Consider the following 19,081-nt stretch of genomic DNA (forward strand, 5'->3'; position numbering starts at 1 on the left):
AACCCACTTTGGAGCCGCTGAACAAACAAGGCAATTCTGAGGGGTCCGTCGGTGTCGCGCCTTCCCAGTCCCTGCCCGGCCCCGACCGGCCCCATTTCTAATGCGAGGCTTCAGCCTCGGGGGGAGCCGAGGCCCTGCAGGCGGCCCGGAGACACTGCGACGGGCCCCGGGCGGGCGAGGCGAGGGCGGCCTCGAAGACACAGTGGGAACGGAGGCCTGGGCACGGATCGCGGAGGAAACCGCGGGGTTCGCCGAGGGGAACGCGGCGCTCAGCGGGCGCCTCGTGTTCGCGCGCGGAGGTGGCTGCAGGGCCCGGGGAGTGCCGTCTCCTTTGTGATGGGCGCCCCGGACCGACGCGAGGGATCGCCTCTCCCGCGGCCGCCTCATGCAGCACCAGGCGCGGCGCGAACCCTGAGCCAGTCCCGCCCCGCGCCGCGCGCGCCTCCGCAGATGCCGCCTCCCATTGGCCAGGGGGAGAGGCTCTAGGCTCGCCTGTTTGAATTGCGCCCAATGGGGGCTCGGGGGCGGGCCGGAGGCCGGGGGGCGGGCCGGGAGGCGTGGGCCTAGGGCAGAAGCGCGCGCGCCGCGGCCGGGTAGGATGCCCTCGGCTCGGCTCCCAGATGCGCGGAGCTCGCGGGCAGCACAAAGCCGACTGGGAGCCTCGGTTACTCCTGCCCGCGGTCGGGCGCGGGGAAGCCGAACTTCGGGTCACCCTTTGCCCCTACAGTAACTCTGGGACGGGGCCCCCCTCCCCAGTGCTGGAGACCCGGTTCCCGGTCTGAGGGAGACAAGGGGAATCCCCATTCGAGCGGACTAGCGGGGAAAGCCGCATCCCGTTTCCTCTGACTCCCCAAACCCTCGCGCCCCTTAGCGTTCTCTCCTGCTGTTTGGGAGGACTTTGTGCCATTTTCCCACGTCTCCCAAGGATGCAGTGATTTTTCGCTGCCCCCCCACAAAAAAAAATGACCAAAGGGGCTCCGGGAATTCGGGGGGCTCACCCACACCCCGTGCGGGCGCCTGGAGCCAGCCTCACCTGCAGGCATCTCCGCGGCGAGGAGCAGGACGGGGAGCCAGCACAGCCTCATGCTCTCAGCAGCGCCCTGGCCCAGGCGGCTGGCCCCTGTTCGCAGTGTCCGCGCTGCAACCTCGGGCTTCGCACAGCCCGGCGGCGACTGCACGCGGGGCCCCAGTCATTTGCAGCATTTCAATGTGAGGTTTCTCCTAGGGGGAGGAGTTTGCAGTGGGGTGATTTTCAAATATCTTCACCTCGCGGCGAGAGGAGGAGTTTGAGCCGCTGATGTGACATAGCCCCTTAACCCCTTTAGCCCTGACTGGGAGTCAAGCGCCGCTCCAGGCCGGACCCTTGCTTTGTGGGGTTTAGGCAGCGCGTGAAGAGCGGGGCCTCCCCAACCTGGAAATGCGCCTCCTGAAAGATCTCCTTTAAATTTCCACCAACTTATTGCTACGTTTCTCTTTGGTGTCCCGAGATTAATTGTCTCCTTCCAAAAAGGTCTCATTGGCGAGTGACAATCTCCCCTCTGCCTCAAACGGAAAAACTGGATGCTGGAAAATGTCCCCCCTCTTTTCTCTACTTACCCTTTCCTTTCTAGGAATTGTATGTAGGTTTTAGCCGAGTTTAGTGCTATATAGTTTTTAGATGGTTATTCCAAATCGCAGTATAAACAGTAATCAATGAGGCCTTTACATAAAATCCTTACAGAAGTACAACCAACAACGGATTGTTGTCTTGTGGGATTCAGCACTTGGATGAATTATGAGCAAAAACGTCTCTAAAGCAACTGACCCAAAACCTGGAGTCTGGACATAAATATTGATTTATCCTTTTAGGAGAAAGAGATGAACCAACAGGCCACTTCCTCTCCCCAAAGAAAAATCAGAACCAAGTGGGGCTTTCAGAGCTGAACGTGACTGCCCAGCCACGGAGGGCTGATGGAGAGCAGCTTTCAGAAACAGAAGTCTCTTTGGGGATTTGTGCAGATGCCAGCGGCCCCTGGCCAAAAAGGCTCACACAGCATCTGGCCTTCTCGGAGAGTTCCCCCAAGAATGAGTGGAGTTCTCCGGGGTTTACAAACTGAGCTTGTCAGGGCCCACTAAGCTCTCAGCACGCCCATGAGAGAAAGAAGGCAGAAAAGAGCCAGCGTCCTGCCCTGGTTGGGTAGCTCAGTTGGGTAGAGCGCCGGCCCAATATGCCAAGGTTGCAGGTTTGATTGTGGTCAAGGCACAGGAGAGAATCAACCAACCATTGCACAAATAAGTGGAACAACAGATGGATGTCTCTCTCTCTCCCCTCGGTAATATCAATAAACAAAAATTAAAAAGAAAAGAGGCAGAAGGGGACAATCAAACCTTCAGAAAGAAAAACGGTGATTAATACAGAGGAAGAGATTTATAAGCGGGATGATAGTTAAGAGCCCCAACTCTGGAATCAGTCAGACCTTGGGTGAGCGAATTAGCTTTCACAACCTGGAAAGGGGAGAAAACAGTGCCCTCTTCCCTTACTTGGCCGGCTCAGTGTCAGGGTCAGATGAGTTAATTAGCAATCACCTGGGCAAATTTACAAGGATGGGCAAGTTCTGGGAGTTGTTGCAACATTTGTGAGTGTGCCACCATGAAATTCCACTCCTGGTACCATATGCTCCATTTCTTTTTTCAACCAATTAGGATCACAAGTTTGGTTTCCCTTCAGAAAAATGACAAGGCACAACAAGCTGTGTTTCTGTGAGGAGCCCAGCTTTTCCTTAACCTTGTGATGGTAGGAGGCCCTTCTCAGCAGGCCTGGAAGAGTGACCAGGAAGAGGCTCTCTTCCGGAAAGGAACTTGGCTCTAGGTCTCCTTAGATGCGAGGGCAGGCCTGGAAAAGGACCACAAAAGCTCTGAAAAGAACATTCCTGGGGTGCAAGGTCTCCAGGACAGCTCTTCCCAAGTCTCCCTTTGACCTGCCTGCGGAAATCACCAGGCCCCTTCTGTTCCTAACACCACCGATGCCCTGAGGACAGGGTCCTGCTGATTAATTTTTCTACTACTTCTTGGAGTCTCCATTGCTCTTCTGCAACAGAGGGTTGTTGTATTTGGTAAATTCATATAAACTTGCCATAATAAACATCATAAATGGGCTTGCTTTTTTTATTTTTTAGTTTTTGGCTGTCTTTGTGCGGCAACAGCATCTTTTTTTTCTTCTCTTCAGGGAAGACTTTCCTTCTCCTAGGCACTTAAAAGTAATCTTTCTGGCCCTAGCTGGTTTGACTTAGCGGATAGAGTATCAGCCTCTGGACTGGAGGGTCCCAGGTTCTATTCTGGTCAAGGGCACATGCCCAGGTTGTGGGTTCGATCCCCAGTAGGGGGCATGCAGGAGGCAGCCAATCAGTGATTCTCTCTCATCATTGATATTTCTCTCTCCCTCTCCCTTTCTCTCTGAAATCAATAAAAATATATATTTTAAAAAGTTATCTTTCCGTGGATCCACTTCATTTGAAAGTTCCTGGTTGCAAAGTAATCTAAGACAACCCAGGCAAAGCTGTTTCCTTATTCTAATGGGTAGCCTGCCTTGTCCTGGGTTTCACCTCTGATTCACCAGGCGGCTCAGACTACGGTAGTCTCCACCCGAGGAAGTCTGGCCTTTGGTAGAAGTGAGCCATGGCGGATGGTCTGGCCTTTGGCCCAGCCGACAGCAGAGAAAGGATGAGTACCTGCAGGTGCTTGGCGCTTTCCAGTAGGTGCGATTAAGGACCTGCCTTGACTTGGTTGCCGTCAATTATCTCCATAAAACACCCATTAGCCACGTGAGGGCAGAAACCATGGCTTCTATCTCCAGCGCCTGCCTGTAGCAATGGTCAAATAGGTGAAAATAAGAGAAAGTATCATGGGCGTGATTGCAACATGAGAGATGTGCTGTTTCTGAATTCCACTTTTCTTGGGATTTTGATCATTTGGAATTAAAATTTTGTCCGGGGCTGTCAGTCCTTCCTTTCAAATAGCACACCAGACTCGAGAACAAGCCTGCATTGAGAACATGGAGAGAGCCCTGAGCTGGTGGTCAGGGGAGATGCAACCTGGTCCTCAAGGAACTCAGAAGCGAGAACACAGCAGGATGTGTCTAAGGACACAGGGCCACGCAGTGCCAGAGGATGCAGAGGCCACTTCTAGTACAAAAAAATATACATTTGCCTTTAGTTCAAATAGTGGGAACATTCCCATGGTTCAAAAGTAAAACAATTTTTTTTTTAAGATCAGGAAAAAGACAAGGATGACGACTTTCATCACTTCTAATCAACAGCATAGGATTGGAAGTTCTAGATACCATAATTAGGTAAGAAAAAGAAATAAAAGGCACCTAAGTATGTAAGAAAGAGGTAGAAAAGAAGTAGACGTTTATGTATAGAAAACCCTGAATACACACACACACACACACACACACACACACACACACACACACAACACACACACCTATTAGAACTAATACATGAGTTCAGCAAAGTTGTAAAACAACATGCAAGAAAACAAAAAAACAGTTGCATATTATACACTAGCAAAAAACAATCCAAAAAAGAAATTAAGAAAAAAATTTCAATTATGATAGCATAAAAAAAAAAAGCGTAGGAACAAATTTGACCAGGAGGGTGAAAAACTTGTACACTAAAAACTAAAATATGTTGCTGAAAGAAAGAAGACACAAATAAATGGAAAGACATCCTTGAGTTCATGGATTGTAAGACTTAATATTGTTAAGATGCCAATATTGCCCAAAGCAATCTGTAGATTCCATGCAATCTCTAGCAAAATCCCAATGATGCGTTTTGCAGGAAAAAAATCCATCCTAAAATTCATATGGAATCGCAACAGACCCTGAAAAGCCAAAATGATCTTAAAAAGAACCAAGTTGGCGGTCTCATACGTCCTGATCTCAAAACTTACAACAGAGCTATGATACCCAAAGCAGAACTCTGTTGTAAGTTGGGCATCAGCATAAAGACAGGCATAAACCAATGGAATAGAATAGAGAGCTCAGAAATAAACTCTTGCATGTATGGTCAAATAATTCTTTTTAAATTTACTGATACTAGGAAGGGAGAGAGAGAGAAACATCAATGTGAGAGAGAAACATGGATTGGTTGCCTCCTGTACCCACCCTGACCAGGAATCGAACCCCCAACCTAGGTACGTGCCCTGACCGGTAATGGAACCCACAACCTTTTGATGTATGGGGCGATGCTCCAACCAACTGAGCCAAACCAGTCAGGTCTTTTTTGAAAAGTTGTTGACACTAGTACAGATGTCCTCCATCTCCCCCCGCCCACCCGCCACCACCACAGGGTTTCTTTAAACTTTCACAAATAAAGGAGGAGAAGGGGGAGGTGAGGGAAGACAAGTGATGGGGTGAGAGGGTCTCAGGAGATCATGCAGGGCCTTCTGGGTGGGAGTGAGGACGTAAGCTTTCACACTGACAGAGCTGGGAGCCATGGCAGGTTCTGAGTAGAGGAGAGGCACATTCTTAACAGACTCCTCTGGCCACCATAGGACAATAGCCTGGGGGACATGGGGAGGTGAGGCCAGAAGGTGTAAGACCTAGAAGAAGCCCTGACTGGGTAGCTCAGGTGGTTAGAGCATCATCCCGATACACCAAGGTTGCTGGTTCCATCCCTGGTCAGGGCACAGACAAGAATCAACCAATGAATGCACAAATAAGTTGAACAAGTGGATGTTTTTCTCACTCTCCCTTTCTCTCTCTCTTAAATTAATTTTTAAAAAATTGGGTAAAATATCCCTGGTTGGACAGCTCAGGTGGTTAGAGTGTCATCCCAATACACCAAGGTTGCAGGTTCGATCCCCAGTCAGGGCACATACAAGCATCAACCAATGAAGGCATCAATAAGTGGAACAACAAACCGATGTTTCTCTCCAACCTGCCCCCTTCCCCCACCACCCTCTAAAATCAACAAATAAAAAACTTTTTAAAATATATTTTATTGATTTTTAAAAATATATTTTTGTTGAATTCAGAGAGGAAGGAAGAGGGAGAGAGAGATAGAAACATTAATGATGAGAGAGTATCATTGATCGGCTGTCTCCTGCACGCCCCCCACTGGGGATCGAGCCTGCAACCCGGGCATGTGCCCTTGACTGGTATCGAACCTGGGACCCTTCAGTCCACAGGTCAACGCTCTATCCACCAAGCCAAACCGGCTAGGGCATATTTTGTTGATTTTTTTACAGAGAGGAAGGGAGAGAGATAGAGTCAGAAACATCCATGAGAGAGAAACATCGATCAGCCGCCTCCTGCACACCCCCTACTGGGGATGTGCCCGCAACCAAGGTACATACCCTTGACCGAATCGAACCTGGGACCTTTCAGTCCGCAGGCCGTCGCTCTATCCACTGAGCCAAACCGGTTAGGGCAGTGGTCGGCAAACTGCGGCTCGCGTGCCGCTCTGTTGACTAATGAGTTTGCTGACCACTGGATAGGGGCTTAATCACAAGGAACAACAACAGCCTGTAATTATTGGAATCGAGAGTCAGGGCAACAAATAAAAATTTTTAAAAATTAGGTAAAAAGTCCGAAAGGCGAACAGGCCCCCAGTTCCTTTCCCCTCTGACCACTGGGGCTACCACAGTTTCGAGTGTGCCCTCCTAGAAACACTCTAAGCACATGCCCAGCAGTAAGCATGTCACAGGCCCCTCCTTTCTTCCTCTGGAAAGCGTAGCCCCTGCGCACACGGCTCTGCACCCTCTGCCTTCACTGCATAATGTCTCCTATAGGATGCTCTGGATGAGGAGAAGGTGGCTTTCCCATCAGGCCACTGATGGACAGGACTCCAGCAGGCAGGCCAGGGGCTGCGGTGGAGGTGGGGACAGCTGAAGCATCGGGGTGGGGTGTGGAGTGGCAGGAGGTGGAAATACAATTGGGATGGGACCAGAGGCCTGGGCATGCCCTTGCGTGAAGGAAAGGACCTTCGGGGAAGGGGGAAGCCTTTGAGGCCGTCCAGTCTGGGAATGGCAGGATCAGAGTGGTCCATCGGGCAGATGACTCACTAATTAGGCCCTGGGAAGGGGTAGAGTGACAGGAGGCCTGGGCAAGAGGTGAGGGCCGGCCGGGAAAGCAGGAAAGGGGGGGAAGTTCACACATCTTAGCTTCCACTTCACATTGAACTCTCGGCTGGGTATTAATCCACATAAACTCTGAAATGACAAGTTCAGTCATTAAGGGTCCTCGCCTTGTCATTGTTTACGAAACACGTCCGTGTGAAATGCATGGCTGACAGGCTGCTCCCAGGTGCAGAGAGTCCGGGTGGTTCTGAAGGAGCTGAGATGGTCGGGAGGAGCCTGGAAGACTTCGGCCGGAAGTGGGAAGAGTCAGCACTCCATCTCCATGGATGCAGTTCTGTGACCTTGGACACATCACTTCTCCTTTCTGGGCCTCTCTTTTCTCCTATTTATTCCTCCTCCAACCAGCCTGTCCTGAGTCTCTATCTACTCTGTTTCCAGGAACGTTCTAGGTGCTGAGGACACAGCAGAAACAAGACAAAGATCCCTCCCCTCCGGGCCGATGGTCCTCCAGTGGGGAGACAGGCAGGAAACAAATCGGCAAGACGATTTCGGGGAACCAAACGCATGATGAGGTGAAGAGGAGCGATGGGTGTGTGAGGGGCCTATTTTTATTACTTTTTAACTGAGATATAACTTACATCCAATAAAGTGTACTAGCCTCAGGAACTCAGCTCCGGGGGCTATCAGCAGCATCCCTCACGCCCCTGGGCTGGCCTTAGGCAGTGGGGAGGAAAGGAGGGCTCTCTGAGGATGGAGACATTTAAGGGAAGACCTGGCTGAGGGAAGGGCATGGTGGGCAGAGGAAAGAGCAGGTGCAGGGTACCCGAGGCGGGACTGCGGTTAGCACACTCCAGAGGAAAGGAGGCCAGTGAGGTTGAAAGGGGTGAGTGGGGGAGGCGAAGGCAGGGGGGTGACGGGGCGGGTGGTGCAGTGCCTTGGCGGCAGGGAGGACTTTGGCTTTTGTCAAAAGTAAGGTGGGAGCCATGGAGGGTTCTGAGCAGAGGAGGGATGGCCCTGACTCAGTGCTCACAGGCACCCTCTGGCCACTGTGAGGAGGACAGACTGAAGGGGCCTGGCAGCGTGGGAACTGGGAAATCAGGGAGGAGGTGACAGTACTGGCAGGTGAGCGGTGAGGGGTGGGGCCTGGGAGGGCCAGGGAGGTGATGAGGAACGGTCAGAGTCTGTTTACGTTCTGGCTGAGATGGCACAGGAGGCCCAAAGGCCAAGACCAGGTTTCCATTTGCCAGCAGTGTTCTTGGTCTGCAAAGGCCTGGGCTGCGAGGCGCCCCGCCCCCCCCCCCGCCCCCCCCCCGCCACAGGCCCCGGATGGCAGAGCTGGGTGCACATCTCCCCACGGCTGCTGAGAACAACTTCACGCCCTGAGTTTCCCTGCCTGCTGAAGAACCCGGGTCGGGAGGCAGGTGTGGGCAAGAGGGACGGTGGGCTGGAGGTCCTGACTCTAGGCCAGTTAAGACTGCATGTCATGCCTGGCCGGCCTGGCTCAGTGGTTGAGCTTCGATCTATGAACCAGGAGATCTCAGTTCGATTCCCAGTCAGGGCACATGCCCAGATTTCAGGCTCGGTCCCTGGTGGGCGGTGTGCAGGAGGCAGCTGACCAATGATTCTCTCTCATCATTGATGTTTCTCTCTCTCTCCCTCTCCCCTTATCTTTGAAAGCAATATAAATAAATAAATAAATAAATAAATAAATAAATAAATAAATAAGGCTGCACGTCAGCTATCTGGGTAGCAAGTGGTTACCCCTTTAGGGAAGCTCATAGCCCTGGATTCCAATTTGAGGAGGCGAGTGCTTTTCACTCGATGTCCTCCTATGATTGCTGTCTTACAAGGATGTGTCATTTTCATGTATTACTTATTACTTGTGTGGTTTTTCAAAAAGTGAAGCCCAGGCCAGTGGGTCTCAGTTGGTTGGAGTGTCGTTCGATACGCTGAAGGGTGGCTGGTTTGATTTCTAGTCAGGGCACATACCTAGGTTGTGGGTTCAATCCCTGGTCGGGGTGTGTTCGGGAAGCAACCGATGGATGTGTCTCTCTCTCTCTCTCTCTTAAAATAAATAAATAAATAAAAACTATTTTTTAAAAAAAGAGGGAGAAAAGTGAAGCAGACTAGACATAAAAAGACAAATATATGATTCCACTTGCAGGAGGTCCCTAGAGGAGTCAAATCCATGGAGACACAGAGTAGGTGGTAGGTGCCAGGGCTGGGGGAGGAGGATGGGTTAGTGTTCAATGGCGGGAGGTCCAGCTGGGGAAGATGAAAAGGCTGTGGAGCTGGGTGGTGGTGATGGCTGCACACCAACGTGAGTGTAGTAATGCCACTGAGCTGTACACTTACATCAGGGTTAACATGGAAATTTTGTGGTTATGTGTACTTCACCACAATTGAAAATAGAACAAGTAAGAAAAAAAATAAAGAAATAGAAAGGGAAGGGAGGGAGGGAAAGAGCAAGAAAAAGAATGAAAGGAAGGAAGGAAGAAGGGGAGAGGGAGGGAGGGGGAAAAGGAAGGGTAAAGAAAGAAGAGAGAAATAAAACAACCCTTTGGTCAAAGCTCCCCCAGCCACACACTCCACCTTGGCTCCCACCGCTTCTTGGGGCAGCCTCAGCCTCAGGTTCAAGGGCAGCACAGCCTCCTGGGCCTCTCCCTCAGGACGCCCTCACCCTGCTGCCAGGAACCTTAGAAACCCAGGGAGGAAGAGCCCATCGGAAACCCCTGAAGGCCCACAGGACTGTGCGGGTTCCTGTTCTGCACGCAGGACACAGGGTGCCTCGGCGGCCTGCCTGGAGCCAGGCTCTTTCCTCCTGGCTGAATTGATGCAACTCTTGGTTTTGGGTGCAGGTGTGGGCTGGACACTGCTAGTGCCTGCAACTAGAGTGCCCTCCTTTTCTTTCTTCATTTTAAAAATGGATCATTGTGGCAAAATACATAACAAAATGGACCACCTTAACAATTTTAAGTGTACACTTCGGTGGCATTAATAAGCACATTCACCCTGTTGTGCAACCATCACCGCCATCCGCCTTCAGAACTTTTTCATCTTCCTACTCCCCATCCCCACCCCAGCCCCTGACGCCCCCACCATTCTACTTTCTGTCTCCATCCATCTGACGACTGTAAGCACCTCATATAAGTGGAATCACACAGTATTTATCCTTTTGTGTCTGGTTTATGTCGCTTAGCTTAATGTCATCAAGATTCATCCATTTTATAGCATGTGCTAGAATTTCCTCTTTTTAAAAGGCTAAACAATATCCTGCTGCATGGATATACCACATTTTGTTTATTCATTCATCTATCAATGGACACTTGGGTTACTTCTCCCTTTTGAGTTTTGTTTTGTTTTGTTAATCCTCACCTGAGGATATTTTTTTCCATTGCTTTTCAGAGAGAATGGAAGGGGGAGAGAGAGAGAGAGAGAGAGAGAGAGAGAGAGAGAGAGAGAAGAGAGAGAGAAACACTGATGTGAGAGAGACACACCGACTGGTTGCCTCCCGCATGTGCCCCAATGGGGGTAGGGAGCAAACCTGCAACCGAGGTAGGTGCCCTTGACCGGGAATCGAACCCTCGACCCTTCAGTGCAAGGGCTGATTGATGCACTGAGCAGCCAGGGCTCCCTTCTGGCTGTTTTGAATAATGCTATGAACATGGGTGTTCATATCTCCTTGAGTCCCTGCTTCCAATTCTTTTGAGTAAATATTCAGAAGTGAAATTGCTGGATCACATGGTAATTCTATTTTTAATTGTTTGTGGAAACTTCATACTGTTTTGTGCAGCAGCCATGCCGTTTCACATTCCTTTTCTTTATTTATAGAATCCCAATCCTGTTTCAGACTATAAGGTGCCCAGTTAAAAATACGTTCCCAGAAGATGACATGATACTGTATATATGGAACCCTAGAGAGTCCACCAAAAAAACTACTAAAACTGGTAAGTATGTAAATACAAAGAAGTCCCACAGCCCGGCTGGCATGGCTCAGTGGTTGAGCATCGACCTATGAACCAGGAGGTCACAGTTCTATTTCTGGTCAGGGCACATGCCTGGGGTTGTGGGCTTGACCCCCAGTGTGGGGTGTGCAGGAGACATCCAATCAATGATTCTCTCTCATCATTGATGTTTCTATGTCTCTCCTTTCCTCTCTGAAATCAATAAAATTATATATTTTTAAAAATCCCATATATCCTTTGCCTAGATTTAAGGTTTAGATTTTGCCTTAATAAAAAAAATAAGAATTTCAGCTGTGGCTGGGTGGCTCAGTTGGTTGGAGTGCCATCCTGTACACCAAAAGGTTGCAGGTTCGATTCCCAGTCAGGGCACATCCCTAGGTTTCGGGTTCGATCCCCAGTTGGGGGAGCATATTGGAGGCAACCGATCAATGTTTCTCTCTCATGTCGATGTTTCTCTCTCATCAATAAAAAACATATCCTTGGGTGAGGCTTAAATAAAAAAGAATTTTGGATTTCATAATTGAGATAGAAAATCACTTCTAGGAGCCCTGGTCCATGTGGCTCTGTTGGTTGAGCATCGTCCCATGCACCAAAGGGTTGCTGGTTTAATTCCTCGTCAAGGCACATGCTCTGGTTCCGGCCTCAATCCCCTGTGGAAGATCTCTGTTTCTCTCGCGCGCTCTCTCTCTCTCTCCCCCTCCCTCCCTTCCCTCTTCCTTCCTCTCTTTCTTGAAACGATAAAAGCATTTTAAAAATCATTCCTAGGAGAATTTGGTTGGTATAAATTATAATTGATAAACTTAAAAAAATTCTGGGAGTTTTCCACTCTAATCTCTCAGATAAATATTCTATTGTCAGTAGCTGTTTTATTCCCATTTCATTTCATAGTCATACATGTCTTCATTTATAGACTTCTTCTTGAAAAAATATATTTATTATCACATCAGATTTAACAATCAAGTATTCTAATAAAAGTGTAATGACGAGACAAAAAATATATATACTTTCCCAGACACTTGCTGCTGCTGGTTGGCCTGACACCCGGTTCTAACCAATGAAGCAAATGGAAATTTCCGCCCAGGAAACATACAACCCTTGACCATTTGTCCTGGGCCCTGTCCTTCCTCCCTCCTGCCTGCATATGACATTGGTGCCTGGAAGTGAAGCCGCGGTCTCGCCCACATGGAGGTGAAAGTCACACTCGGAGAATGCTAAGAGCAGCCAGGGCCTGGACTGCCTGCCATGTTACTTTCAAATAATAAGACCCAGTTATTTAAATCCGCTGTCCTATTACATGCAGCTGAATGCAATCCTAACTTATCTGAAGGGTTCGAGGTAACAGCTTCAGGGACCTTCCGGAAGAGTGTTTTAACTTTGCCTTGATTTTTGTTGGCAAAGAACCACACAGTCTGAACATAAACCCCGACTCTGCCACTTCCCGTGTGGCCTTGGGCAAGTTACTCGCTTCTTTTGTGCCTTGATTTCTTCCTTTATCAAACGGGGATGTGCATCACGCTCGCTTATTAGGACCAGCATCTGGGCCAAATCAGTTAATAGTATTAGCTGCTCTTGTTATTATTGTCGTGGGGATTCCACGAGTCCCCTGGGGAAACCAGACACCTCATCCTGCCATTCAGGTCTCACCTCTCAGTCTGAACTCTTTTTTTTATTATTATTATAATTTTTATCTATTTATTTTTTGTCGTTAATCCTCACCCGAGGATATTTTTCCAATTGACTTTTAGAGAGGGTGGAAGGGAGAGACAGAGACAGAGAAAAACATTGATGTGAGAGAGACAAATCAATTGGTTGCTTCCTGCACACACCCTAACCGGGGAACCTGCAACCAAGGTACATGCCCTTGACCAGAATCGAACCTGGGACCTTCAGTCCAAAGACCAATGCTCTATCCACTGAGACAAACTGGCTAGGGCTCAGTCCAGGGGTCCTCAAACTTTTTAAACAGGGGGCCAGTTCACTGTCCCTCAGACCGTTGGAGGGCTGGACTATAGTTTAAAAAAAAACTATGAACAAATTCCTATGCACACTGCACATATCTTATTTTGAAGTAAAAAAACAAAATGGCAAAAACACCCGCATGTGGCCCGCAGGCCATAGTTTGAGGACGCCTGGTCTAAACTCTTAAGTGCTGATGTTTTTCGTGCTGTTCCCTCTGCCAAATGCCTTTTTTAATTTTACTCCCCTTATCTAACCTTAGTAGGCATTTTGGAGATTTTGTCTGCCCAGCAGCCATTCTACCTACTTCTGGTAAGAGAGGAGAAGGAGGGACTATCCCTCCCTGATTCTCAGTTCTGGTGAGGAATAGCCAGTCTCTGCCTGTCAATCTCAAGGGACTGGCCACAATGACTCCGACCTGACCAATTAGAATTACAAAATCACCTTCAACCTTAGAGATTGATTCAAGGATGGGCATGTGACTCAAGCCAGCCAATGAGAGGATTGGGAAACAGGAGCTCTCTTTCTGTTGGGATAGCTGGAGGATTGAGGGTGATGGAGCAACGGAGTTATCTTCTCATTTGCCACCTCTCGGGAGGGCCTGCCAAGATCCGGGACACCCTTCAGGGCAAACCAGCTGGCCCCCAGAGAGGAAAGAAAAGAACCAAGGCATGGAGTCCTGACCTCAGGGCTAGATCTGAGCACCTAGATACAGCCACACCTGCAGGCATCCCTTGGATTTTTTCAGTTACGTGTACCAGTATAATCCCTTTTGCATAAGCTAGTTTTGAGTTGAATTTCTGACACACTCAACTGCAGCTCCTGCCTAATAGGACAAACAAACTCTTACCTCTAAGGCTCAGCTCAAGTATCACCTCCTCTCAAAAGCCCACCAACCTCCCCGCTCCATCACTGGTGGCCAGAGTGTTCCTCCTATGCTCTGCCATGATTACCCTATGCAGCAATATTGCCACGACACTGGGAGCTGCTTGAGGGCAGGGACCTCATTATCACTCATGGCAGTATCCCCAGCTCCCAAAGGGAGCTCAATAAACAATGAATGAATCAATGATAAATGCAACACTTCCTGAAGAAATCTTAGTAGACAGTGGGCTTTCCATAAAGTCATCTCAAAGTCACTTAAAGAATGAGCATTGGTTATCTTTATTCATTTAAAATCTCCTGAAATGTGTATTTTTCTGGAGAGAGGGGTCCTAGTTTTTATCAGATTCTCAAAGAATGAGAGGTTTACAACCTCTGCCTTATAAAGAAAAATCCCTCTAGGACGTGACATGGAGGTCAATATGTTAATTCAGTCTTAATTTAGTTGTGTCCCATCTACACTAATAAAAGAGAAACATGCAAATCGACCGTACCTCTGCTACACCCACAAGCCACACCCACCAGCCAATCAAGAGTGAGCATGCAAATTAACCCAACCAAGATGGCTGCAGCCACGGAGAGAGCAGGAGGCTTGGGTTGTACCCAGCGAGTGATGGAGGAAGCCAAACTTCCCGCCCTGTCCTGGCCGGCCCTGGCCTCTGCTCAAGGCTACAAAGTTTTAATTATAGAAGATAAATAAATCCCAGATACCAGGGCCTCCACTTGGGTCACCGGGGGGCGTGGCCTGCCTGCAAACCACCACAGGCCCCTCGCCCAGGCCACCCAACGCCCCAAGGGAACCCCCACCCTGATCCAGGACACCCTTCAGGGCAAACCAGCCGGCCCCCTCCCATGCACCAGGCCTCTATCCTATCTAATAAAATAGTAATATGCAAATTGACCATCACTCCAACACACAAGATGGCTGCCCCCATGTGGTCAAAGATGGCTGCCCCTATGTGGACACAAGATGGCCACCACAAGATGGCCAGCAGGGGAGGGCAGTTGGGAGGGACCAGGCCTGCAAGGGAGGGCAGTTGGGAGGGACAAGGCCTGCAAGGGAGGGCAGTTGGGGGCGATCAAGCCTGTAGGGGAGGGCAGTTAGGGGTGACCAGGCCGGCAGAGGAGGGAAGTTGGGGGTGACCGGGCCTGCAGGGAAGGGCAGTTGGGGGGGACCCAGGCCTGCAGGGGAGAGCAGTTGGGAGGGGATCAGGCCTGTAGGAGAGGGTAGGGGTGACCAGGCCTGCAGGGGAGGGCAGTTAGGGGTGACCAGGCCTTCAGGGGAGGGCAGTAAAGGGTGACAAGGCCTGCAGGGGAGAGCAGTTAGGGGCAATCAGGCTGGCAGGGGAGTGGTTAGGGAATGATCAGGCTGGCAGGCAGAAGCGGTTAGGGGCAATCAGGAAGGCAGGCAGGCGAGCAGTTGGGAGCCGGCAGTCCTGGATTGTGAGAGGGATGTCCGACTGCCGTTTAGGCCCTAGGATCAGGCCTAAATGGGCAGTCGGACATCCCTCGAGGGGTCCCAGATTGGAGAGGGTGCAGGCTGGGCTGAGGGACACACCCCTCCATGCACGAATTTTGTGCACCAGGCCTCTAGTTTTATATAAAACACCCAGAGATTAAACATGTTTTCAAAAAGTAAACTTTAGTTTTAATAAGAAAAATCTTTATTATACTAGAAGCCCAATGCATGAATTTGTGCACAGGTGGGGTCTGGCCAGCCCGCCCTGATGTGGGCCAATCGGGGTCGGGTCGGTGGGGGCGGGGGTGAGGGGATGTGGGAGGTTAGCCGGTGGGCCCCGCCCCCGATTGGGGGTAGGGCTGGGTGGGTGGGAGGGGCCGAAGGAGGTTGGGGGAGGGGGGCGTTTGGTGCCCGATTGGGCTGGTTGGCTGCCACAGTGCGCATCATAGTGACCAGTCATTCTGGTCGTTCCACTGTTCTGGTTGCTTGGCTTTTATATATACACTGAGTGGCCAGATTATTATGATCTCTGAACGCATAATAATCTGGCCACTCAGTGTGTGTGTGTGTGTGTGTGTGTGTGTGTGTGTATTAGAGGCCTGGTGCATGAATTCGTGCATGGGTGGGGTCTGGCCAGCCTGGCCAGGGGGTAGGGGACATGGGCGGTTGACCAGCCTGCCTGCTGGTCGAACTCCTGGTCAAGGGGACAATTTGCATATTAGCCTTTTATTATATAGGATATACACTGAGTGGCCAGATTATTATGCGTTCAGAGATCATAATAATCTGGCCACTCAGTGTATAGATCTCTGTCTTCCTAAGGAGAATATGGGCAAAAGCCAAAGCATTCATTCCTCCCCTTTAACAGATGGATAAACTGAGGCACAGAGAAGGGAAGGGGTTTGCCCAAAGCCACAGAACAGGTTGGTGGCAGAGCTGATCTGCCCTTCCTCAAGCTATGTCCCTTCCACCTTTATGTTGTCTGTTTAGCATCAGAATCCCTTTCCTGCATTTGGGTATCTGCCTCTCAGCTGCATCCCACTTTGGACATTCCCAAGGCCAGATATTTGCTTCCCAAGTACCCATTGCAAAGAACATGAGCAAGTGGCTGGATTCAGCCAATTATGTCCTCACATCCCAGACGTTGACTCCAGAACCAGACTGCCGATCTGGCACCCATTGTCCTTTTTACTCTGAAACCACCTAATATCTGGTTTGTGACATCTGCAAACAAGAACCTGCTGGATACAATGTCTCTTAGATTAAAACTGAACTGAAGTAACCCATGTCTGGGGCTAGAAAAACCACTGGTATCACCTCAAATTTTTGGTCCCATGATCTCCTACTTAGAACGTTCCTCTGAGGTTGATCTGAATTTCATTTATTTTCATTGTTATCTTTGTTAAATTATAGCAAGTACTTAAATGTAAAATCCTTACAAAGTAGAAAACTTTGAAGCTTCTGAGAAGAAAGCAATAGACACCCACAATCAATTCAATATGATCAGTTTGTATTTTATGTCTTCTAGTCTCTTCTATGTACGTGTGTGTGTATTCTACAAATTTACATATATGCCCATTTAAATATATTTTTAAAAATATAAATATGTACATTTTTATGAAGTGGGATTATTTTCTATGCACAATGTGGTGGTCAGTAAGTTTGTTCTCTGGGTCCAAAAAGGATTGTTCTTTTTGTCCCCAAGTCAAGTTAGTCATGGCCGTATGATTTGATTAGGCCACAGACGATTTCCTGGGTTGGCAACCTGTGGAGGCACATGTCAAAACAGAACCTCCATACACCTGGGTTGCTGACTGACTATTGCAACACAAACTCATTGTGTGCAAAGAAAAAAAAATCACTCTTTGTTGATTTAAACCTCTTAGATGCCTGTCCTGATGGACACTATTTTTTTTCTACCCTTATTTTGAAATAATTATAGACTCACAAGAAGTTGTGCTAATAGTAGAGAGAGGTCGCCTTAGCTTCCTCCCCCATGGTTGGCAACATCCTACATAATGATGGTACTTTATTAAACCCAGGAAAGTGACATTAGTACAAGACTACAGACTTAACTCAAATTTTGTTCACTGATATTTTGTAGACCCTTCCCTCCCTTTCTGTCATATATGAGCCCTTCCTCACACTCATGATATGATGTTTAATGGCTGTCCTGTATCTTCGGAATGAACCTTGTCAGGCATTGCCACTCCATTATCCTACCTAATAATAGACAAATATGCAAATTGACCGCACCTTCGCTACGCCAAGCCACGCCCACCAGCCAATCAGGACGAGTATGCAAATTACCCAACCAAGATGGCGGCTGATTTGCATATCAAGACAGCTTAGAAGAGCTGCAGAAGGGAGTAAAGCTTCGGAGAAGCAAGCAAGCCGGGGGGTGGGGGGGAGAGAAGGGAGGAGCGGAGGCAGGGCCGGGGGAGAAGGAAGGAGAGCAGGCGGGCTGGCAGAGTAGGTGGGTCGGGGGAGAAGGGAGGAGAGCAGGCGGGGTGGTAGAGTGCAGCAGTAAACCCTATTGCAGGATTTTTCCTGCAACGGGAACGCTAGTTTTTTATAATAATGGTTATTTAAAAAAAATCTTTATTGTTTTAAGTATTACATATGTCTCCCCTTGCCCCGCTACTCCATTATTGTTGAACACTTTCATTCCCAATGAAAATAATACTCCTTCATATTTTTGTATCTTTAATGATTTCCTTAAGAGAAATTCCTGAGAAAAGGGTATAAATATATTTTTTAAAATTTAAAATTGAATTTAGAGAGAGGGAGAGAGAGTGCCTTGTTGTTCCACTCATTTATGCACTTACTGGTTGACCCTGGTTTGTACCGACTGTGGATCAAACCTGAAAGCCTAGAAGATACTCCAACCAACTGAGCTACCCAGCCAGGGTAGGTATAACATTTATTTATTTATTTTAAAAATATGATTTTATTTATTTCAGGGAGGAAGGGAGAGGAAGAGAGCGATAGAAACATCAATGATGAGAGGATCATTGATTGGCTGCCTCCTCCATGCCTCCTACTGGGAATCAAGCCCGAAACCCTGGGCATATGGCCTTGACCAGAATCGAACCCAAGACCCTTTAGTCCGCAGGCAGACACTCTATCCACTGAGCCAAATCAGCTAGGGCAACATTTAAAATTCATCCTGTCAGATTGCTTTTTAGAAAGTCACATCCAGGTATAGTTGCTAATATGGGGGCAAGCCTTCCATCACCTTGCCAACACTGCATGTTATTATTTAACAAATCATTACCAATTTGCTAAGCTGAATAATAATAATTTCATCGTTATTTTAATTTGCATTTACTTGGTGGTTAATAGGATAACATCTCTTTTTTTCACATACTAGTATTTCTTTTTTTTTTTTCTTAATCCGAGAGAGAGAGAGAGAGAGAGAGAGCAATTTGAGAGAGAAACATGGATCGGTCGCCTTCCATACACATCCCTACTGGGTATCGAACCCAATACCTGGGATGTGTCCTGACCAGGAATTGAATCCACAACCTTTTGATGTAAGGGCTGATGGTCCAACTGAGTCACCGGCCAGGACCCTACTTGTATTTCTTCATTGTGGTTCCTGAAGATAAGCAGCAAATAGAAAGAACTCCACTGTCAGTTCCTCAAAGTATTCAGCAAACAAGCTAACATTTTCCAGTTTCCACCAATTCAACTTTCCCATTCCCCTCCTGTTGGTTACTTATCAACAAGCCTTCATGGGTGCCATGGAGTATGC

The 19,081-nt window shown here is 48.6% G+C and overlaps 1 protein-coding gene across 1 annotated transcript in view; it reads right to left on the bottom strand.

Annotated features, from left to right (window-relative positions):
- The window catches only part of LDLR (low density lipoprotein receptor), a 43,008-nt gene extending 41,805 nt beyond the window's left edge, over positions 1-1,203 (bottom strand). The window contains 2 exon segments of the mRNA XM_054717427.1: positions 1,034-1,113; positions 1,115-1,203. Coding sequence (XP_054573402.1) covers positions 1,034-1,113; positions 1,115-1,203 — 169 coding nt within the window.
- Between the last annotated feature and the right edge of the window lie 17,878 nt (positions 1,204-19,081).

This window comes from Eptesicus fuscus, chromosome 6, assembly GCF_027574615.1.
Source record: "Eptesicus fuscus isolate TK198812 chromosome 6, DD_ASM_mEF_20220401, whole genome shotgun sequence".
NCBI classification, from domain to species: domain Eukaryota; kingdom Metazoa; phylum Chordata; class Mammalia; order Chiroptera; family Vespertilionidae; genus Eptesicus; species Eptesicus fuscus.